This window comes from Struthio camelus, chromosome 1, assembly GCF_040807025.1.
Source record: "Struthio camelus isolate bStrCam1 chromosome 1, bStrCam1.hap1, whole genome shotgun sequence".
NCBI lineage: Eukaryota > Metazoa > Chordata > Aves > Struthioniformes > Struthionidae > Struthio > Struthio camelus.
The window spans coordinates 11,758,637-11,782,860 of record NC_090942.1 but is presented as its reverse complement, the minus strand read 5'-3'; the positions used below and the strand labels follow the sequence as shown (position 1 = coordinate 11,782,860).

Genomic DNA, 24,224 nt, shown 5'->3' with positions numbered 1-24,224 from the left:
TTTTTGCAGAAAAAAAAATGCAATGATATTTTTAACATTTTGGGCTAACAGACTGGGTACTTAAACATGATTGCAACGGAAGACCAGCTACAGCTTTGAAGCTATTCACTCTTTCAGAAGTGAACATACTCTGACTTGTTAATGTTGCAAGTTTAATCTCACTGAATTTGTTAAGAACATGTTAATGTCAAATTGACAACTTTTAATTACTATTTTATCATTATATTAGGGTATTTTAAGCTGACTGAAGCTATATAGTGACATATACAGAAACATCCAGAGGTGATGGTGCTAGGGAGGAAATTTTGATCAACTAATGCAGAATATGTACATTACGGTACATGGTTCATGGTTCATAGCCATGTGATATGGCCACAGCTGTACGAAGTAGTCCCCAGTCCCTGTCCCACATCTGCATCATGGCAGTAGCTAGCCTGCACACACCAGGGGCCAGATCTTCAGACAACAAAAATCAGTAAAATGTGTTAATTTTGACTGGGCTAATGCTGATTTAGCCCAACTGGTTCCAGAATGTGTGTAATTTTCAATGATAACTGTTTGGGAATGAGGAGGGGGTTACCTCTCCGGACGAAACTTGTGCTTGTGTGGCCTCTGAAGATCCCAGCGCTGACACTCCTTGCCTGACTCTGTGTGGTCCATTGGTCCTCTGTAACTTTCTCCATTACAAGTCATGCATTCAACTAAGAGGAAAAATATATATATATATATTAGTCATTTATTAGGCTGGTGACTTCCAGCGCAAAAAAAACTCATCTTATAAATTGAAAGTCACCTAGAGAGTTATAAAAAAAAAAAAAAAGTCAGAGTTCCTTGGGATGGGAAATGTCCTTTGAAATACAATTTCATCTCTTTCTTAGATCGAAGCCAGATGCTTAAATTTGGTACCCCTTGATAGGACTTTTACAGTTTGGAAGCAGCTAGGTGTGAGCTGCTAGAGGCATTCAAGGTCCTAGCTGCACTTTATCTTACCTATCATAGTGGTTTGCTTGAGTTCTGGTTCTAATCTCTAATGGGCTGCCCCACCAAGCAGAAAGCATGGTTGCTAGCTGATATAAGTATAGACAGAAAAGCATTTGAGAAAGTCTTTTTTTTTCTATTTTTGTAGGGTTTTTTTAAGTGATACTTTCTAGTTAAGTACTATCCATAATACAAAATCACTCTAAATCATACAGAGCTCTATAATGGCGGGACAAGTTTAAGTCCAGAATAATGGTTGCATCACAAATTTAAGGAAGTGCAGTCTGTCTCTTTAAGTTCCCAGCACTTTTAGCTACATGTGATGCTGCTTCTTTTCGAAACTAATTCTTTTTGGCAGCTTAAACTATGATACATTTTCAGCCCTGGTTTGAGAAAGTGGGGGTGGGGGAAAAGTGGGCAAAAGCTACTGAAGTGATTAGAAATCATTGTTGTGCAAAATGTGCTACATAATTTAGGATGAGAGATCTTAAAATATGAAATAAATTCGTTATAATTAACTGTAGACAAATTTCTCAAGTGCCCTCCCCTAATTAAACTAATTATAGTTAAGTATCACTTAGAAAATTCTAACATATGCAATTACAAAACTCAGTCTTCAGTCAAAACATCCACTTCCACAATCTTGATCCTGCAGTGAACTCCAGGTTTTATTCCATTTGAAGCTCAGCTAAATTGACCTTTAAATGTTATGTCTTAATAGAGTTTCCAGCTCCCTTTTCCTCCTTCCTTCCATTCCCTTTTCTTTTCCCATCACCGTACAGCTATTATACACAACACATTAGCTAGAAAATTAAAGACCTCCTATCCCGAGAATTTAAATGAGTTAATTGACTGGAACTGAATTGACTGATTAACAAAATATAAGAGCTAAGTTCTGAGGTTAGCAGAAAATAAAAGTCAGCAAACATGATTTTGCACTTTAAATGCCATTGTTCAGAATTTGCAACTCGTAAGTAGAATGGGATTGGAGTTGTAAAAAAATTGGCTTATTTCAAGTATTCATTTGAGAAACAAAGTACATGTTTAGTATGATCCCTTGTCCTCTAATTCAGTATCAATATTTTCACGATAATGACGAAAAGTGGATTTTACCATGGTACAACACTAGAAGATTTTATCAAACAGAAATACAGAAGTCGTTGACGGATTCACTGTAGACTAGACAGTGAAGAAACAGGTCTCATTTGTGTGATCAGCACACCTTCGTTGTTTCAGTTTCTTTGTGACCTGAAAGTTGGTGGGCCTGAAAGTCCTTTTCAAATTTTCCAGACGTTGTAGAATATATAAAAAGATCTTCTCTTTCTCTAAGAACTTTATTTTTCTCGATAAATGAGTCGTTCTTGCTGAATAATCACCTATTCTTGGTTCAAAGTCCATATGCGAGTATCACTAAAGCTAATAAAGTTCCTCATTCCTACTTTTGATACAGAAAATATGACTTTACAGTGCAAACCGTGCTGGGTTACCTTCTGAACAGAGGGGAACGTCGCAGACTTCGTGGCGCGTCTCTGGGCTGGTGGTGAAACACCACGGCCCTCCCTCTTCCCCTCGGGGGTTTCGGCAGTAGTTTTCCCGCAGGTCTTTACCCCGATAGCTCGAAGGCAAAAAGCTAGTTTTAAAATGACAATCATTACAGTATAAGAGCATGCAAACTTCAGAGTTAATCATAGTATTTTCATAAACAGTTAGAAACAATCATATTTCTGCTTACTCCTCCCTCCACCCTGCCTACACAAACACACACCCCCAAATATCTGTTTATATGCAAACACACATCTTAGTCGGGATTACTCAATCAATAGCCAAAGTCTGGGACAATTCGTCTGGCCCTTAGCTTGCTCTAGCAAGTTTTACTCCCGTCCCTTGTCCCTTGGGCACTTGAGAGCCAAGGATCACCTGCAGAGCCAGAGGCAGGAGCATACTCCCTGCCAGCCCTCGCTGCCCTCCATCAGGAGCACGCAACCGCTCGCACGCCGCTGGGCAGCCCCAGCACACAGCAGGGAAGTGCACCAGGGCCACGGACCTGTCAGCCCCGCTGTTCGTATGCAGCCTGGGCACACACAGCAGGCACAGCCACCACTGAGCTTGCTGTGCATCTATCGCATGCGGCCCACAAGCAGAAAAATCCCTTCCCCGTCCCGAGCAGAGGGCGGCCAGCGCCGAGCATCGGGACACGCTCAGCTCCCTCATAGCCACCGGCTATCTGAGGGAGCGAGGAAGGGTTTACCGGCGTGTAGGGGCTTGCAAGGGCACAGCCAACCCAACACCGGGATCAGGCTAGCTGTGCCATGCACACACGTGGGAGCCCCCCGTAATGTCATGGGAGAGTGCGACCGAGCTGCACGGCGCTTCCTGAAACCATGCACCGTTTTGCATTTCAGCAGAAGAAATTGCCCCAGAGCCCGCTGTAGCTGTCTGGATTCACGTTCTGCCACAAGCCCCACGGTTGTCACCCGTAGGGTCTGCACTCATCATTGACATCAAATTAGGTCATTTAACAGCAGTCTAGCTGACTGAACTCAACTCACCCTTTTGTTATATTTTCTGCATCTAAACAAACATCTCTTGCTTTTGGTGTAAGGGGCTAGCAAATAACAATATCCCTTAGCATTTTTCCCTTGGATTTGAGGTTCTCAGGCCCAAGCTAAGCACTTTATTTTTCTTTAAAGATTTAATAGAAAAGTTTGCTGATATTATATTTCTGGCCTATAACACGTTTTCAGTACGATACTTTGCTGCCTATGCCCAGTTCATTAAATATGAACTCTCCAGTGCGGTAGGAGAAACTAAGTCTCTACAGTAAAAAAGTCACACTAAATTCAGAATTATGCTCAGTTCCATGAAGAACTTTGGGAAGAAGGAGCTACACATAAGTATCATGCAAAACTTGCAATTCAGCTTAATAAATTAATTTCATTTTTAAGCTTTTAAAAAATTGTTCCAGATTTTTCTTCAATATATTTAAATTCTGACTTACTTTAAACAAGTCTAAATGAACCACAAATAAAGCGCACTTTTTATCGTGAAAATGTCCATTAATTCATTCTGGATTTCTTTTTTTTTTTTTTTTTGAGGGAGGTGTCATCAAAGGAACACATCTATATTCTGGTGATGAAAAAAGGCACACATTTTCACCTAAGTTCCTTTAGAAGAATGTATACATTTTTAGCCCAGGAAATTGAACTAAGCACTTGGAACAATCTTTATACACAAGCACTGATATTGTTTATATACAAAATCACAAGAAACATGTATGGGTCCTGCTCTCCTTGGCAAATTTTATTTTATGAATGACTCAATAAAAAAAGAAAATTCCTATATGTGACACTTTGATCATGTTTTGTTCTAGCTAATGAAATCTTTGAACTAACTGAAGTGGAAAATACCTCTGATAATCACATTATGGCTCTAGTCAAGGCAATGTGGAAACAATACTTAAAAGCAGTTTTCTTGTTTTTGGTCCTTGAAAAATAAAACTTTTCTGTCATTACTGTTGCCCAAGAAATTGTTGCTTCTGTTTTTCCTCTGTGGTCTTAAAATACAAATCTCTAAAAATATTTTAGCTAAAGGCAGCTGGGGCCATTACAACTTGTGTATGTGTTAATGTGGTATATCACTGCATGTTAGAAAATTGTGTTTTCCTGCTGGAAAATCTTTCTGCTCAGAAATGATGATCATCAGAAAATATGGGAAAAAGCTACCTTAAATTGCCTTAGATATGCTGTCAGAACATGAAAAAAGTAAGAAGTCTTTTTAATGAATAGCATGAGAGATTCAAGATAGGTCAGACAGATATATAAATGGCTTCAACAGGTACCAAAGCAACATTCCTGGGAGAGGAAAAGATGAGACACAGAAAAGACGCACCCAAAAATGTACAAAAGAGCCACTCCTAAAAGAGTATACTAGTTTAGTTCAACTATATTAGCTAAGGAAAGGATAAGAAAGCCAGAAACTCATGCCAGTAAGAGTAATGGCGAAAGCAGATTCAACCACAGCAAAAGTCACTGTGAAACTACAAAAAAAGTTAGTAAAGAATTGTTTTACTCTTTGAGCCTCTTTCTTTGATACTTTTTATATTGGCTTTAGCCATTTAGATAATAACTCTAAAGAGCACAAAAAAGTATCTCGTAATCTGTACTAGGATGGTGACTAAAGAGTGGGATTCCAAGTTCAGCTGGGAGTCTCCTGGTTTTACTACAATACAAATTAATTAAAAAATATAATTTGCTAAATCCAAAAAGAAGTTTAAAGTCTGAAGTTATTTCTAATTTTGCTGGAAAAATTGTGAAAAATCAGTAAAGTACTTCTTCTTTGAATGCGCAAAAGGGATTTATTTTCCAAATGGCATTTTATGATAATCAGATGTTGAGAAAAATTGACCTAAAATCTAAGCCTTTCATTCTAATAAGTTCCAAACACACCACTACTGCTTGCTTCTTCCCATCTCCCTCATGTCTCTGATGATGAAATCATATTTTCTGATGTTGGAAAACAAAATTAGCATGCAGGCACCTCATTTATCCAGTGACCTTTTAAAAATTAAACTTATTGCGCAAGGCAGGAGAAAAATCATTCTCATAAAATGCATCATAGAAGAGTGGCTGTCCAAATTGATTAGACAAAGCTGTGTATGCTATATATTAAAAATGCAATGTAGTGATACGTAATATATACTCTCTGCATGCATCTTTCTCTTGTTATGTAAAAATATATATATCATATAAAATCAAACACGCATTCCTGCTTAGGCTGTAATTACTGAGAACTTTTTCGTGTATCAAAGACGAAAATTGCATAATATTTCAAGGTGCGCAGACTCAAGAGGCCATTGCAGTGTGAGCTGATGACATGTAGCATATGGGACAGAGTGCACCCTCGGCAAGTTTGCTGATGATACTAAACTGGGGGGAGTGGCTGACACACCAGAAGACCGTGCTGCATTCAGAGGAACCTGGACAGGCTGGAGAGGTGGGCAGAGAGGAACTTCATGAAGTTCCACCAAGGCAAGTGCAAGGTCCTGCACCTAGGGAGGAATAATCCCATGCACCAGGACAGGCTGGGGGCTGATGTGCTGGAAAGCAGCTCTGCGGAGAAGGACCTGGGAGTCGTCCTGGTGGACAACAAATTAAGCGTGAGCCAGCAGTGTGCCCTTGTGGCCAAGAAGGCCAATGGTCTCCTGGGGTGCATTAGGCAGAGTGTTGCCAGCAGGTGGAGGGAGGTGATCCTGCCCCTCTCCTCAGCTCTGGGGAGGCCTCACCTGGAGTCCTGTGTCCAGTGCTGGGCTCCCCAGTCCAAGAGAGACATGGCGCTACTGGAGAGAGCCCAGCAGAGGGCTACCAAGATGATTAGAGGGCTGGAGCACCTCTCCTATGAAGAGAGGCTGAGAGAGCTGCCTGTTCAGCCTGGAGAAGAGACGATTGAGAGGGGATCTCATCAACGTGTACAAGTATCTGAAGGGGGAGTGTCAAGAGGATGAGGCCAATCTCTTCTCCGTGGTGCCCAGCAACAGGACAAGAGGCAATGGGCAGAAACTGAACCACAGGAAGTTCCATCTGAACCTGAGAAAAAACTTCTTGACTGTGAGGGTGACAGAGCATTGGACCAGGTTGCCCAGAGAGGTAGTGGAGTCTCCTTCGCTGGAGATATTCAAAACCCGTCTGGATGTGATCCTGGGCAAAATGCTCTAGAGGACCCTGCCTGAGCGGGGAGGTTGGACTAGATGATCTCCAGAGGTCCCTTCCAACCTAAACGATTCTGTGATTCTCTGATATGTTCATAGTTAAGCACAGGTCTGGTCCCATACTGAAAATCAAACTCACTGCCCTGTGTATTTTGAGTCATCACGTCCACATTTTGGGCTGCCTGAGGCTCAGCTCTGTGCCATGTCTTACAAAGAGAGAACCCAAGTATCCTTTGCCCTTTTAATGTTGTTCCAAGCTCTCATTTTGCACTCTGGATAGATTTGGTCTGGGCAAGCCCGAGCTGTATGTAGCCCAGTTCCTTACTAGCAATCTCCAACTTGGCTCTTCCTACCCAAGTGTTGATGGTGTGAGTCAAGAGTAAAAGTCAGCAGCGTGGATGGGAAACTTGCAGGTGAGAGGACTCATGAGGCTACTCTGGACCGTCTCCGTGGTACAGATACAGTCTCAGTTCCTCTTTATATCAGGCCTTAAATTCAAAAGTCAAGTCCCACAGCTGCTCCATCTCTCTTGAGTTATTCCTTGCAAGACCTGAAGGAAAGGGTTTCATTCATCTACGTCATCCTTTCTCTGTACTTATCACCTATTCAAAGTGCTTTATAAAGTTTGAAATATGCTATGAATAATAGCAAATGAACAGTACCTATGCAATAGCAACAAAAATCATCTAAGAATCAAATAGGTGAACTAACATCCCTAGTTTCCTACATTGCATTGTTTTAAAAAGACATATTACATAGGAGTCAATTAGAAAACAGTGATAACCTTCCAGACCCCAAACTGAAGTAGAACAGCTGCTTTGCTACTGACAGGAGCTGAGAGATCAAAAGGATATAAACAGGAAAAAAAAAAAAAGGAGAAAAAAAAAAGACATAGGAGAGAATGGGATCCAAACATGTGCTGTCATTAAGAGGTTAAGAGAAACCTCTTTGGAGAAAGCCTGAGAAGGTAAGGATTTTCTAGGATCTGCAGAATGGCAACTGTTGCAGAAAGGCAAAGAATACACCTGAGAGATTTTGTTGTTTAAGGTCAGTTTTCTCACAAATTCTTTATCTGCTAATAAGTCAAACTGTGCTTTGCAAGAGCTGTCGCAGCACCCGTTACGGCTGTCTCTGCTCCTGAACTCTTACCTGTGCTCATGGGGGATCATGGAATTCCAGGCCTGACACTGGATCCCGCTTTTGGTGACAGATATCGTCCCTTTGTAGTTCGCGCCTTTTCCGATGATACAATTCCTAACATAGTCTGTTGAAAGAAAAGGGGTAAAAATTAAGAGTCTGGCTAAATGTTGTCTCAATTTATTTAGCTCATCCACACTCTTTAAACAAAAAATGAAAATACTTCTGATAGTCTTTACAGATATCATGATCCAAAGTACTGTTTCATTTTCCATGTGCATTCTTGTTTCTTTTTTTAAAAAACATTAATCAGTAACTTGACCTAAAAAGCTACTGAAAATGCTACTAAAAGTCTGCAGTTGAGCACTTAACTCCTACACACATCAGTGAGGTTAAAAAAAAAACAATTTTAAGTCAATACCAATAATTCATATGACTGAGCTTTTAAGTAGTATACTGAAGTAGCAGTTCAGGCCAGTACGAGTGTTGAGAGGCAGATATATAGGTTGAAAAACTGAGGCAAGAGCAAGTGTAGAGACTAACATTGTGCTCATATGACAGCAAAGATAAAAGATATTTGCAAACCGAACTGTAAGATGCAGTCTTTGGAGTGTATAAAATATCCTATGTCCGGGATGCAACTACCCTATAAAAGTCATTGACTGACCTCAGCTACTTTTCCCTCTGTGGCTGGAAAAACAAAATCAGTAAATAAATCAGTTACCCTTTTTTTCATACAGATCAAACGCATGGTCTTGCTTCTTTCTCACACCATTTGTCAAGCTGGTAAAGGATAACCAATGGCATCGTTTTGTAACTCTGTCATAAGCAAAGGCCCTGCAAAGAAAATCTGGATGAGAAAAAAATCTCTGTGTGGTTTTTAATAATGACACATGGCTTGCCAAGGAGCGTACAATGACATCAGATTTATTTTTACTGGGAAAGTCAGAGAAACAGTCCAAATTAGTATTTAAACTCAAAACTGTGCTGACAAGAACAAAGTAACAAAGAAATTAAATTGATGTGGCCATCACACTAAATACCAGCTTGGCTGTTCACACTAATCTAAGAGTACCCTTGTCATTAAATATCTCTACTTTAAAAGTGAGATAAATGTGACTGAGACAGCATTTTGACCCCAGCTGAGCTGTTTTCTTGAGGGCGGGGGAGAAGAAGACAAAGACAACTCAAAAGTATCTTCTTTGCTGTGCTTACGGTATGCCTGTGAAATAGTTAATAATCTCACACTGATGGCTAGAGGAAAGTTGAAGCGCAAGGAGTCTGTGTCTTGCCTAGAACAACACAGCTATTTGAAAGCAAGATTATTTTTATTTTTACAAATAGTCTAAACTGTGATAGTGTACCTACAGCTTGTCCTTGCTTTTGCTTTTGTTTTCTTTTCCATCTTATTTTCAACTGCTTTGAAGGATGCAGTACAATGTGTGCTGGCTGAATCCAGTGATTGGGGGGAGGGGGGGCGCAGAGGGGAGAAAGATAAACAGAAATCAGAAAAATAAAAAAAAAAATTTCAGCATTTTGGTTGAAATGTATGGGCTTTTTTGTCCCAATGACATTTTGAAAGGAATATCCTTAAATGTAGGTAAAATATTTTAAAGGATTTAAAAGACATAGAATTAAATAAAATATATTTATCCACACCAAACATTATGATGGACTAGAAAGTCTAGTGGTGGAGGGATGGGAAGGTAGTTATTCCAATAAGAAAAAAAGCAAAACAAAAAAAAAAAACTACTTAAAATTCATTTTCCCTTAATTTTTCAGGGCAATCAAATAGTGAATTACCCACATGAAACTAGCACCTTTGCCCCACCATGCAGTCTGTCCTTCTATCAGCCACCAGTCATCCCAAACGTTTTCAGCTGTTTTGTTCTAGCCTATGAAGGAATTTTAACACTGCTTAATAACATCCAAAGGACACAGGTTTTCTACACTACATCCCTATTTCGGCACTGCCGTATTCCTAGCTGAACAACACTACATCTCCAACTCAAAGCTCTTTGGTTTCCATGTAATTCCCCTCTAACCACGCACGTTTTTCTGTGTAAGGTCTTGCTGGCTTCAATTAAAAATATTACAAGATCCTATCCAACCTCCCCACTTGTCTCTCTTTCAAACATCCTCTTCATTATCTTTTTCATCACCAAACAGATTTTTCATCCAACTGCTCTCTCTACTCTGTTGACTCCAAATGTTTCCAACCTGCTAACCTTCATCCTTCTGCCTTTGTTCAGCCTTCTGTTCTCCGCTGGCTAGTTCTCAAATGTGAGCATATCCAAGTCCCTCCAACTCCATCTTCACAAAAATATCCTTGACCTTTCCTGCCTTTCCAATTACATTCTCCTTTCCCTTCCTCCTCCTAAAGTGGGAATGCAGAATACACTGTTTACAAACATTTCTTTTAGTTTTTGCCTTTCAGTTGCCTCTTGGTTTCCTTCCAGTTTGGCTTCAGCCCCTTCTCCACATAAAAGTTTCTAACGATCTTTTCTTGGACCTAAATCCAGAGAGTTTTTACACTTCCAAAGTCAACATATTTAAGCAAATTCTTGGACTTTTTTCTACTGATACTGTCGATTATAACATTTTCTGTTGTTGCTATTTGTACTGAGATAGTCGGTAGAGTTTCTGATCTGATACCGGAATTCCACAGAGTGTACTGGAATCCCATTCTGCACAAATATAAAGTAAAATATGCATTTCAGAGAGTAAGAAAATAGCAGAAAATAAGAAGACAGGCAGAGCTTTGTAGGTAAGGAAGTGACATGTCTGCAGCAGTCATCTGGATAGCCAGTAAAATAGTAATATGCTCTTTTTCATGGATTTTTTCTCATCCATAAGAAATGTAGTGGGAAAAGCTCTAAGGATGACTGAGAGAAAACAGTGGGAGTTATGGACTACAGTGAAAGGAAGGAATAGGAATAGCTTGTCAGTGAGTCAATAAAGCTGATCAGGAAGGCACAAAATGATGCACAGATAGTCACAAAGAAATAGTAAATTAGTATAAGGGGGATTGTAATGGGGAGAGCTTATGAAGAGAGAAGAGAGTGTTATGAAGGAGAAACAGGTCTGGATAAGAATCTTGTAATGCATATTTGAGATATCAAGATGTGTGCAAAAAGTGACAATAAGAGAAAAGAAGAAAAGCCAGGCCTGAGAAATGGCATATGTTAACTCTGACACTGATTTCAGAGTTAAAAACAGCAGGGATTAATGATTACAGAATATAAGCCACATTCATTATTTATATTGAAGTACTAGAAAAAAAAATGTGCTAAATAAATCAAAAGTAGCCTTACTCCTTTTTTTTTTCAGAAGATAAGGGATGACTAATCTTATATAGGTCTGTAGTTCCTGAAATCTGCTACTTTGCCACTTTCAGGCAGAGAAAAAGGCTGAGCAAGGCTTGACCCTCCTCCTGCTTGGGTGACTCGCAGGGCACAGACCTAGCTGTTGCTGCTCCCATTGCTATTATCATAACTGTGTTACAATCTATTTCTCTTTTATTTGATAGTAATACTTAAACAAATTGAGAAAATTAAAGAAAACACCAATGCTATAACCCAAGTGGTAGAGAAAAACTGCATGGGTGTCGGGCCTCACAGTCATGCCATGAAATTTTCTATAAACAAAGATAAAATCCAGTCACATATTTCAAGTATTTAAAATGATGTTTTATGTCACTTCTCTTGTTATTTTAGCTTACACCCACAGCAAACACTAAATTAATTGATTTTAATTAATGTTGGCAACAAGTTTCACCTTGCAGCAATCATATAGTGATATGAAGTTAAAGGCTGGGGATCCTGACAGCAAATGGGAAACATTGCTGATCACCGATTCCTTTAAAAGGGAATACGTGTCAGATGACTTCTCTGTGTCCTTTTATTGACTGATTATGGCAGAGAAAATTTGTCCCTCTAATGAATGGTTGCTATCTCAATGAAAAAATCCTTCACAAATGAGAAAGTAACAAAAAAAAAGAGAGAGAGAAACACAGAGAGAGAGAAAGGTTCTAGATTATTGTTTTGGTAGAGGGAAATCAACAAACATATTAACCTACTTTTTATTCTCAGAACATATAACGTTCTGAAACGTTAGAAGAGGCTTGAAACAATTTTCCTAAACAGATGTTGGAATTTAGAATTGCTGCATGTTCGGCATTATTCAGAATTTTTCTTTTTATCCTGTGCAACCTCATTTTATAACACTCCTCACTGCTGACCATCAGAGCTCAAGGATCTTTTGCTGTATTGAGAACAACCTGATCCCCTTGGCAATGATCTCAGTGGAAGTTCTGCCAGTAGGAAAAGGAGTCAGCCCCTACTCAGTTGCCACGTGAAAAATATTAGTGCCTGGAAAATATTTTCTGACAGTAATAAGTAAACTCCACTTATTATTTACACACGTAAATACATAGTCAAGGCACAAAATGATACAAACTAGATCTTGCAACGCTGCAATCAAAGGCTTATAGAAGGATTAAATTACATTGGAAGATCTTCTCTTCCTAGGAAGAGGTTTGTTATCACATTAGCTGTCCTTTGCAGCGAGTGGCAAAAATGTTGTGTGTTTCAAGATCAGGCTCACATGTGGCGCAGCACCCACCAGCGCCGAAGCCATCCGTTCTCTCAAAGACCATTCTGCATTCGTGCCCTTTCATTTTTTGCTAATGGTACAGACTAAGAGAGGCCAGAGGGATAATTCAAGTCTAGCACATAGCAAAAATAATAGTGGTTTGTTCCAAAAAAATAGTAGAGAATACATACTAGCCAGACAAGCAATCAGCTGCATGATGTGTTCATAAGAGACAGCAGACGCTGCAGAGCTGCTATCGTATATTCGTAATGCTTGTGTAGCCCAAAAGGTTTGATTCCATTGTATCAGATTCGTAGTACTTGGCAGCGAACCTCAGCAGTGCATATATCTGTATTCCATGTGTGAAATTCCCACCGACTTCAGTGGGAGTAATGTGCAAAGAATGAAGACGGAATATGGTCTGAAGTGGTGCTGAAATACTGCAGCTGTGATGTGCAACAATAACCATTTTATAAGAGATATAAAAATCTCAGAAATGTTCACTGAATACTACAGTGTAATACAAGTCATCCACATCTTAATACGAGTACATTTTTTCAGAGATATCATGGAAAAGATTGCTGACTGGACAAGTTAAGAAGACAGGAAAAACTCAGTTTACAGCTTCAAAAAGGACTGGCACTCTCTGGACAGGTAGAACCAGATCACAGAAATTAAAAACGCACAAACTTTAGATCATCCTTAGTATAAGCTGCCGCTGATGTCATTTATAAAGAGATATTTGGCCGCAGAGTACTATATTGATCATATCAGGAAAAAATTAAAATAGTAGAGATACATAACTTACTTGCATGTGAATGAAAGGCCTTTGTTCCTGCTGCACCTCTTGGCACATTGCTCCGTGGTATTTAACAGCTTGGTTTTTACTTCCAGTGATTTGTTTACTTTAATGAGCATCGTCTCTCCTGTTTTTTTGAAATCATGAAGAGGATTTCTCCTTTTTCCTTTGCCCTCTAAGAATAATGTCAGCAAGAAAAAAAAAAACAAACACTGTAAAGCAGAATACAGCGATGGTATTTGTGATGAATAGCATTTATTAAGGAATTATAGGAACATTGGTACCTAAAGCATAGAGAAATTCACAAGAACAAGGTATAAGTAAAAATATGGGAAGAATTGATTACTTTTAGATAGTGATCTCCATTTTCAAAAGCCTGACTCTTCTGGAATACAGCAAAACTCATTTCAAAGAGAGAATTATGGAATACCAGAAATCTGCAAGAGCTAAATTTTTCATTTTTTGTAAATTTTTCAGAATACCCAACATATGCCTGTTACGCATCGGGACAAATCTGAGATCTTACAAATATTTCTGTGAAAAAAATGAAGTGAAAAAAATGGACAAAGGTCGTCTTTGGAAAGACAAAATGGAGTTAAGATCAGAAAGAAAAGAGTGTTTTGCCATTGGAGTAAGTGCAGTTTCTGTTCTCAAATTGGTATAATCAGGCTAGTGCAGGATGGAGAACTCACTAGGCAACAGGTTGAGAGAAAAAGGCCTAAATGTTATGGAGAATCACAGTTAGAATGTGATAAACTATTCTTAGCAGAGCAAACTTGCTCACAACTTGTAAAGGAACAGGAGCCCAGAAGACACACAGAATAATCAATTGTCTCCACTGCACTTCAGTGAAGACACAGCATGAGTGTTGCATCCAGGTTAGGTGTGAATGAATGAAAGATGTTAGCCCAAGGAAAAGAAGACGAGGGGAGACAGAGGCCATAGCATGGTGACAGTGTGCACTGTTGCAAAGATTTCTACAAAAAGGAATGCACTGATCTGATTTCCCCGTCTCTGTCAAAAGCACCAGTATAAACAGTAGCAAGGAAGGCTGGCTAGAGATGGTCGGCTAAAGTGTGAGAAGGAAAGGTCTCTCATTTTTGCAAGAAAACATCACACTTGTTCTGCAAGAAAAATCCACGGTTTTCCCACTACGTAAATATATTTTTTCATAGAAACCACTACTTTCCTGTGAGAAGTATATTTTCAACAATCCAGCATGTAAAGATAGATAAAAATTCAGCATGAAGTTCCCGTTGGCTTAGCGCAAAATAGTTGGGGTCCAATGCATTGTCCCAGTGTTTAGTGCTGGGTGTCCTGTCAGATGGCCCAGACTGCTCAGTAGTCTGTGGAGGCACACGAGTACCTCTGGAGAGTGATTCTCCCTATTCGAAGACAGATGAGTACCATAGAGAGGATAAATTGCTCTTTGGAGATGTTTCTATCATTTCACTCAAGGATTCCAGAGGATCTGTTTGGATTAGTTGGCTAACATTTAAGCAGGTAAGATTAGGGGAATGAATCCCTCTCTAATTTACAAAATAGGGAATAGTCACTATTTTTCACAGCTTCTTTTCATGTAACAGTTTCCATGACTGTCCTGTCGTTTTTCTCTACAGGCTATGCAGCAATGAACATGAATGCTCAGCATCAACTTATTGAATTCTGCCAGAGTTCTGCAAATATATGAATTCTCAGTCTAGCTCTCCATTAGCCTGAGTAGATAATTCCTTGGGCAAGTGCAAAATGCACTTAGGTTAGTAAATTTGTATTTGGCACACTCTGTGCAGAAGTTCAGAGTAGCTCCATAAATTGCAAGGCAGCAGTAGAGGAGGTTCCCACAGCTGTGAATGAGTTACTGACGATTGCACGTATTGTAAAGCCAAAGAAGGCTTAAGGGCGTTCCCTTTGCAAAACTTCCATGCCTATCATTACATGAGTTCACTTTTTCACTGGATTCAGCTAAATCACACCTCTCAGTGTTATCCCTAGAGCTATCCCTAGAACACCTAAAAATACATGGAAGACATTTATATTAGATTTCATCAAGCTTCAACTATTAAAAAAATCACAGGAATAGAATATCTCCACTGCAATGCATCTATCGAAAATCTTTATCCTTTTCTCCTCCTTTTCAAATTGCTGAGGGTGAACATGCTACTGCTATACACTCAATAGTTCATAATTTAAATTCGAAGTATAACCATTTTTGGAAAAAGGAACTTATGAATTTCCATTCAAATCTATGTTATTACTATATGAAGAAGCTTTCGATGAAAAGATGAAGTGTTTTGGTGCTGTGTTAGGGAGACATACCATCTGTTTTAGGGTTTTTTAGCCTAGCATTGTGCATTGCTAAGTGCACATGCACCTAAAGTGAATTATAATGGTTAGAGAAACATTATGAGGAGACTATTGTTTTAAGTATTAGCAACATATCACTGAAAGCCATTGCATCTACACTGAAGATGCTTTTTTTTTGCTATACTTATCATAGAGCCAAAGTGCTGCAATAGATATTGCATCTGCTATTTAAGATAACCACAGAAAAAGCAAGCCTTCCATAAAGCTTTTGTGGCAAATGTCTCAAGCCATATCTTGTAAGATATCTTACAAGATTTCTTCGTTATTTCTATATTGTCTCAGCCAAGATTTTATGTCGAATGGAGGTAAGAATCTTTACAAAAATATCAAAGTATTTTCTTTCATTTCCTGATGATAACATTTCCCCTCCACTGAAAAGTGTTATTATCTTAATTCCTTATGAGAATAGCCTCTTAAACTCTCACTAGCTATCAGGCAAGAATACGATAAAAAGAAAATCAAGAAATTTTGTTCAGTCTGAAAAACATGGGTCACAGTTGTGCTCATTTTTTTTTCCTGAGCAGTTGTCTAAAGAGGATTATGGGTTTGATCTTGCATTTAGCAATTCATAACAGCCTGATTTACTTTAGCTTTCAAACAATAACATTCTATGACTTTGCCTGCAATCCAAAAGGCAAAGGGCCAAATGCATCTTTGGTGCGACTCTGTTAGAACCATCAGAATGATGCAAGGCATTAGTTTTATAACTCTAACAATAAAAAAGAAATAAAAATAATTGAGCTTTTTTCACTTCAAATTAAGTGCTTTTACTATTAAACTCTTAAATAACAGAATGCCCTAGAAATGTTCTCTATTAAAGACTATCATGCAGTACACTGTAACTAATACTGCTAATTTGTGATCACCATTCCTTCCAGTTTCTTAAACTTCGATCAGCCAAGACTTTTGCGTTATATCTTCTGATTTTTCATGTATTTGGCAATCGCGTTACTAAGGAAACCTGACTCTCATTTTACAATTGAAAATAATGGCAGCCAATTCAAATACAAAATAATCCAATCAAATATGAAGTAACATTTTTCCTTCAACAGGAACAGCCCCTAACTAAACATATTGTTTATCTTCCACCAGTGTGGGGAAGATTTCCCTTAACACCTTTTCTTGGAGCAGTTCCAGCCTATGGCAAATGCTCACAATATTACAGACAGGGAAAACTATCATTCTGAAGCCTTAGAGTAGGTATCTCACTAGGAGGTTGAAGTACCTGTATTCTAGATGCTACTGAGCTGCAATTTTAACTATTTCATACAAAGCAGAACAGATTTAACAGCAACAATTGAGTAATACACCCTATGATATTCAATATCATTGAGTTTAAGACACTTTCCTGATGAAATGGATTTGAATCCCTCGTATCAGTAACGGATTTTGTACTTTGATCTCTCACACTTGCCAAGTATTTTCTTACCACTGGGCTACTGGGAAAATGGCGGTAATATTATTTTGCTTTTTTCTGCTGGTTCTGTGTCCCACAGCAAAAAGACTTTGGGGTCCACTGCCACCACATCACTCACAACTGAAACTATTTGAATATATTTTAGAACCTCAACTCAAAACTATATTCAAAATGTTATTACTTTTGTGGTGACTTTACAGGTTATTGAAAAATTCACACTTAGCAGAAAACAATAGATCTGATACCAAGCTATATAAGAGTCAAGAAATTCAGTATAATTATAATTTTAGACCATTTAGAGCTCAAATATCTAAGCAAGTCAAGTTTCAGATTCACAGGTCTTAGTAAAACTACAAAAAGAGTTTGGTTTTGCATTATCTCTTCTGTAGTAAAAAATAAATATGTAGAAAATGATGCTGTTGTGGTGGTAACCAAAATAACATACAGGACATGAACAAGCTGAAAGATTAGCTTTGTCCATTATAATGAGATCAAAACGCTGCTTGTATTTTCTATAGTAAAATTTTACAATGAAATTATCTCACATTATCCAAATCATTGGTAACCCTTTTCTCCCTCCTCCACTCGTTTGGCTTTTTCTAATATAGATGTATATTTAGACTTAAAAGTTGTAATCTCACAAAGCACAACTGGAGCATACTGGCTATCTTCCACAGACTAATCTCCGTACTTTTACTGACTTGTCATAGACTCTACAAGGCTTTTATTAAACAAGAGTTGTGATGCATTCAGCATATCAGCTTACAAAGTTTCCATGTTTCACTCTAGTCTATGCAATAGTTAGTCCTTTCTTAAAGAAATACAGTATGAGGTCTTGTGATGTGATAAGTCTCATTCCTTTCTTTTCTTTCTAATTTTGCATCCCTTTTTATTATATGTTTTTATAAGCACATAAACACATAGCGGCAAATTTTCCACATCAGGAGATAGAAATACAAATAACATAAATAATAAATATAATGTAATAATATAAATATTTTGTATAAATACAAAAAAAAATTATGTTTAAATCAAGACCCTGAGAGAAATCTTACTATTTTAGCATTGGGCCTATTTCCTGACTTTGTTTGGCTATATTTACAAAATTGGATTACAGATAATCTATCAGAACTTTGATATTTTCCTAAGTGTTTATTTGTTGTGTTGTGTTATCCTCTCAATCATCCAGGGCAATGAAAGATCTTTTTATTATGATAGATATGTATGCCAGTTGGGTATAGGTCTTCATACTATGAAAGGTAAAAAGACATTTTTAATTATCAGTTTTGAAAAAAATATGGACAGTCACATACCAGCGCTGTGTATTATATGTTTGTTGGATAAAGTCAGAGCTAACCTAAATCTTTGGGAAAAAAAAGGGAAATTGAAAATGCTTAAAATGCTTAAATTCCTTAGACTAGAAGGTAGTGTCAGATAACTGCAGGAATCAATTTCAGTTCTTCCAAGTAGTGCTACTACATCCAAAATCCAGTGGTACTGGGTAAAAAATTAAAAAGCAGGAAATTGTCCAAGCACTCTGTGTAGGAAGCCAGAGACTCTGAAGAATTAAAATACATTCCTCTGAAGAAAAATGGTTCTATGAAGCAATACAAATATTTCAGAAATTTTCAATCACATAAGAATGTAAGAGACACAGTCCCTTTCCTGAATACAGTTGCCATTTTAGACTTATGTTTAATATTTGCCATAATATTTATAGTGAAATGAAGTCGTCTAACCTTGAGCAATCAACAGACGGGCTACTTAGAGAATGAATTATTTGTGTTATAACTGATAGCCAGGTCAGAAGGTCAAAATGAGATTACATATTCACTTAATTTTGCAAAGAACATCACTTAATTTTGCAAAGAACAATCATCACTGCAAGCCAAAGTAAAGGGGATTTCCCAAATGAGCTGGAAAAAAGACAAAACACTAGAGTTGAATTTTATAAGACTTAAAACTCAAGGAAAAAAATTATAAAAAAAAAAAAGATTAGAAAGCTTCCATTATATGAAAAACCTCCAGGAAAAACATAATTAAATACATCTGAAATAAATGCAAGAAAATGCAGTTTAACACAGTATAACATTTTATCAGAAAGCACCATACTCGACCAAAACTGCAAGGTAATACCCCGACAAACATGTTCATAAGTACCTACCTGAAGGGAAAAAACAAACAAACAAGCAAGCAAGTACTTGTTAGATCTCAGTAAAATGTACAAAGTAAAAATCTGCAAAAACATAGATTATCACAGTGTCATAAAACTTCCTTCAAATGAGATATGGAAGCTGAATGCTCATCTCAGTGTAAATAGTGACAATTTGAAGTTAAAATAATAAATAAGGTATGCTTAATTATATGCACAGAATAAATGCCTTTGGCAAAGCTTGTGTCAGAAGAAAAGTCCTTGAGTAGAGTTTGAAATAAAGCAAGAGTCCTGTGCATACTTATGTGGAAGTATGCAAATCACTGTAAACACAGTGAGGTGTCTGATTTATCTATAAAACATGGTTCAAGGGACACTCTTAATTAAACTCCATACTGTATCTCCAGGACAATATTTTTCAAAGTATATAGAACAGCAAGGTTAAACTGTATTTTGGTTCAGGCCCCAGTACGACACTGTAAACACTTCGACGTCCTTAAGAAAAAAATAAACTTGACCAGATGGCAAAAGTACATTTCACTAAATGGTTTCAGACACCAGATGCTTAAGTTAACAGTATGGTCACACTAATGGAAGAAAAAATGTTAAAGATAAGTATTGATACAAAAGTCACTATTAAGGTCATCAAAGTATTGCTGTCCGCGAGAATAGCTGAGAAAGCATTTTTAAACAAATACATACAGGACAATTTTCTCTTCTAAAACAAGTTCTAGCAGGAGTCTCTTTGATAAAGGAAAATTAATGCTCAGTACCTTTAATTTACTTTCACTTACTTTAAGTAACTCCTCTTTACGCCTATTTCAGTATCAGAAACACACAGATTCCTGGTTATCTGGTTAGACTGCAAAGAGGTGTACACCCTTTCTAAATGACTTCTCATTTGGCAAAAAGAAAAAAGAAAAGAAAAGAAAAGAAAAGAAAAGAAAAGAAAAGAAAAGAAAAGAAAAGAAAAGAAAAGAAAAGAAAAGAAAAGAAAAGAAAAGAAAAGAAAAGAAAAGAAAAGAAAAGAAAAGAAAAGAAAAGACAAGACCAACATAATAAGAAACCACAACAATTCTGAAACGTGCCCAAGAAAAGAACTTTGTAGATTGGATAGACTTGAATGCCAGATTAAGTTTAATGCAGTTATTTATACAGGATAATAATTTGGCGTGAAAGAAGTTTACCAACCATACTCTTAAATACTGCAGTCAGCTGTATAACTGGAAAGTCATGAAAATAAAACCAGCTGCATAAAGACAAATCTGTAGCTTGACACAATTAAATAGCTTCTCAGAATGGTATATGGAGGATGATGTGAATATTTTAATTTCTGGAAATTCTTTTCTTGGTCAAAGAGTCATTATGTAAAAATCAACAATTTTTGGAAAATTGTGTGAAATATATATATTTTTTTCCGTATTTTTACAATGTTTTTCAGTCCAGTTGTTGAGCAGATGCAGGAAATGCAAAAAGATGTTTCTCTTTTGTTTTACATTGTGTATTACCACACACACACATGCGCCAAGATTGCCATTTTACTTGGGACCCAGCTTAACATTTCTGCTAAGTTTGTAACCCTCTCTTACACTCAGTGTGAAAGCTCAAGAAACTAAAGAGAACACTAACAACTGATAACACTTTCTAAAATTGGATGGTAGATGCAAAAGGACAGCTCTTCTTCGTCCAAGAGAAGGTTATTGGCTCAGCAGGATGCTGGGACTCGTTGGCAGAAACAGATGTTCTGCAGTTTGTGCGCGGGCTTGCTGCGTCTAATCACTGGCTAAATTATTGAGAGGATTTCCCCTTGAAAGATTCGTATCTTTCCGCGTTTTGCGTTAGAAGTGAATGCCGGCTATTTCACACTGCGTTCCACAGTCTGTGCACTCGTTCAGTGCCTCCTCCAACACAAACAGGGCTTTGCACGCTCCTTCTGCCGTGGGCTCGCAGCTGCACGCGCGCACAGGAAAGAGTGGGAAGCACGGCCAGGCAGGGCCGGGATGTGGGCAGGGCCTGGAGGGGCAAACTGCAGAGAGCAGCAAACCAGCCCCTGCGCAGAGCAACGATAGCCTTGCTGCTCGCTTGACGTACAGATAAATCACTATATTTATTTTATGGCGGAGGAAAGGAGTCACAAGTAGGGCTGGAGCTGAGCAGAGACAGAAGGAGCAGTCAGTCACCGGCTGGGCACTCAGAGATGAAGAGCAAGACATGACTGGGCTCATCCTCAAGCCAATTAGCTAGATTGTGCCTACACTTGTGACAAATCTGGAGTAGCCTCCTCGTTCTATCTCACCGCAGCGTCACTCCGTACGTTGGTAGGTAGCAGGTATCAGGAACAGCTCTACTATCCCCTGCCATAAACTGCCATAAGAAGATGGGATAAGGCAAGGACGTCCTCACCCATCCCCAATGCTTTGTCCTTGACCTACTTCCACGCTGCAGAGTACAAACTTTGCTCCCATTCAGAGGAGAACAATCCTACTGCTCGCCTCTGTGTTTCCCCAGCAAGCGAGGAGGTCGATCCTTTCTCAGCCTCACGGGTCAGTCTTTTCTCAATCTCACACTACTTCGTAGCTGCTGCCCATCGACCCCTCGCCTCGTGACTAATAGGGGAAACGTGAAACTCCTTGACTCATTCAATATGAGTAACTACAATATGTGGAGGGCAACCCTCCCCTCTCCATTGAAAGTGTTTACCAGTCAAGGGGCCCGGTTATCCTGCTTGCAGATCTACCCTTGCACTGCTTAGGAAGGTCTGGAATGCTTAAGTGGCAAACTGTACTGTTTAGTATGGAGATCCAAGGGGAGATATTATGCTCTCCGAGGGAGAATGTGCATTTCCCGTCCAACTCTGGCCTCAGTTGAAGTATTACAATAATGACAGATGAGCTCCTCCAATAAGAGGCTTTCCTTTCTTTGACTTCGGTGCACAATTTTCCAGAGTTTTATGCAACATTTTAATCTCATGTCTTTCAACATGAGATTTTTTCTCTCTTTTCTCCTGCTATGTTGCTTATGAAAATGGCACTAATAGAAACAGAAAATCTGTTAAGAAGGGTAAGTGCTGTATTACACATGAGAGCAAAACAAGCAGCCCTTGGCACTGCACACCAAAAGGATTCCATTAAACAGAAGGAATATAGTCTTCCAATTGGCAGAGTATCATTTTGCATTGTTGACGGTATACAGTATAATGATTATCTACAGCTGGGATGGGGAAGTATAAATCACATCAAACTTTGAGAATATACGTAGCAATGCAGACCACAGGAATATACAACATTCATGCATCGATTGTGGCTATGGGATCTTTCTGTTTTTAAGCAATTGTTATTTATAGGAACTAAATGCAACTCCCGCATCTTCATTAGCAACAGCTTCAGATCATCTGAACTACAGAAAGTGCTATGAAATTTGAATAAAGAAACACACTTGGCTGACAGTCTTTTCGCACAAAAACATATCTTTAATACAAATAAATCTTCCATATTTATTCTCTTGCAATATACCAAACTACTTTTTGTTTTCATAAAAAAGTCAGATTTAGTCTTGCTAGATTACCATTGCTAAAGAGATACTCCCTAAGAATATTCAGTACTAAGAATGTCTGAACAGGGAAGAAAACTCCCTGATAAAATTATTAGCCACAAATAAATTTCTTGATGCAAGTGACAGAGACTTACAGGATATTGATAATGACTGGGCAAGTAGCCTATAGGAGCCTTGAACATTTATCTCTTTCAGGAATCAACATCTTATCTTGTGTATACTAAAAAGAAATTCATATACTGATAGTGTGGACAGCTTGCTGACATGAAGATTTCTTGCTGTTTCTTCACTCTCCTTTTTCTTTACCCATTAATATAACCCAACATACATTAGTCAGCAAACTCTGCAACACAGGAGACTGTCTTCGTACAGAACTTAGGGCCTGGGATTCCAAACCTAAAAGTCTATTCACAGAAGAAATAATACTCATTGTTAGGTACATTTAACATCAGTTTTGACAGAACATTGGAAAGGTATGGGCATGCATTAGCAAATTACTTTTCTATGTTTGAGTTCTGCATTCATCACCTAGCTTGCTTTTTTCATATACAGAAATAATAAAAATATACACTTTTTGGAAATGTGCAAGCTTTCTTAAAAATAACACAGTAAAAATAACTCAAAATCTTATATAAAGGATACCATATCTGTTTTAAAAGCAATCAATACATTTTCAGAAATGGATGGCACGACTTCCTTTTGCCAGCATTGTACAAATTCAGACACTTTTGTTGAAGGTTATATATTTTTAAAAAGCCAGCTAAACACAATGGCAAATGTGTGGTAAGAATCATCTTTCTTGCCCATAGAGCCAGTAGAATTGATTTTTATTAAGGTGTATAAGGGAGGAAAGCTTAAAAAGGGAGTGTTGCCATGAAACTGTCACTGTGAAAGCTGGCTATAAAACAAGAGTTCTAATCTGTGAGAAAATCTGAAGAAATCTGATTTTCTTTCACATCATGATGAACCATCCTGACGAATCACCTCAATAGCCCATGGTAGCTCAATAGCCCATCAGTAGACCCTCATTCTACTGATTCTGAGGGTAGTGAGGCTGTCTCTCAACTTCTCCTGCTGCGGTATTAGGTGGATTAAATATTCATTGAGCTTGGGAAACTACAGACCAGTGCTGAAAGCCTACACTCAGGGAGAACAAGGATTTTCTTTCATTCAGGATAAGAGTCCTGACTACCAAGGGAGTAAGCGTGATCTAGCTTCTTATGAAGCAGACTATAGACCAGTTTCTGTCTTTTTGGCCCAGTGAATGTCTACGCAGTTGTACAAAGCTCCAACAGGCTAAGAAAGTTTGGGGAGTTTGTTCTACTTTTTCTAAATTAGTCCATCAGTTGCTGAGTTTCCATCCTGGGTGAGGGTTTCCCAATAGCTGGTACCCCAAGCTGCTGTGAACAACTCTTGCTGGAAATTTCTCTTTCATTGGATTTCGGGGAGCCATGCCAAAGAAAGTTTATGTTTAAAAGGAATTATTTCTGTGAAAACTTTTGATGGGTCAGCACTTTCCACTAAAAAA

General features: G+C 38.2%; 1 protein-coding gene across 6 annotated transcripts in view; it reads right to left on the bottom strand.

The window, feature by feature from the left end:
• The window catches only part of HGF (hepatocyte growth factor), a 59,926-nt gene that overhangs the window by 33,402 nt on the left and 2,300 nt on the right, over positions 1-24,224 (bottom strand). For 5 of the 6 annotated variants that reach the window (XM_068922608.1, XM_068922744.1, XM_068922810.1 and 2 more), the window contains 5 exons: positions 13,221-13,386; positions 8,544-8,656; positions 7,832-7,946; positions 2,466-2,608; positions 581-701 (listed from right to left, as the gene is read on the bottom strand). In XM_068922608.1, the coding sequence (XP_068778709.1) occupies positions 581-701; positions 2,466-2,608; positions 7,832-7,946; positions 8,544-8,656; positions 13,221-13,386 (658 nt within the window). The remainder of the gene's footprint in view (positions 1-580; positions 702-2,465; positions 2,609-7,831; positions 7,947-8,543; positions 8,657-13,220; positions 13,387-24,224) is intronic. The other variant, XM_068922672.1, reaches the window with a different exon arrangement.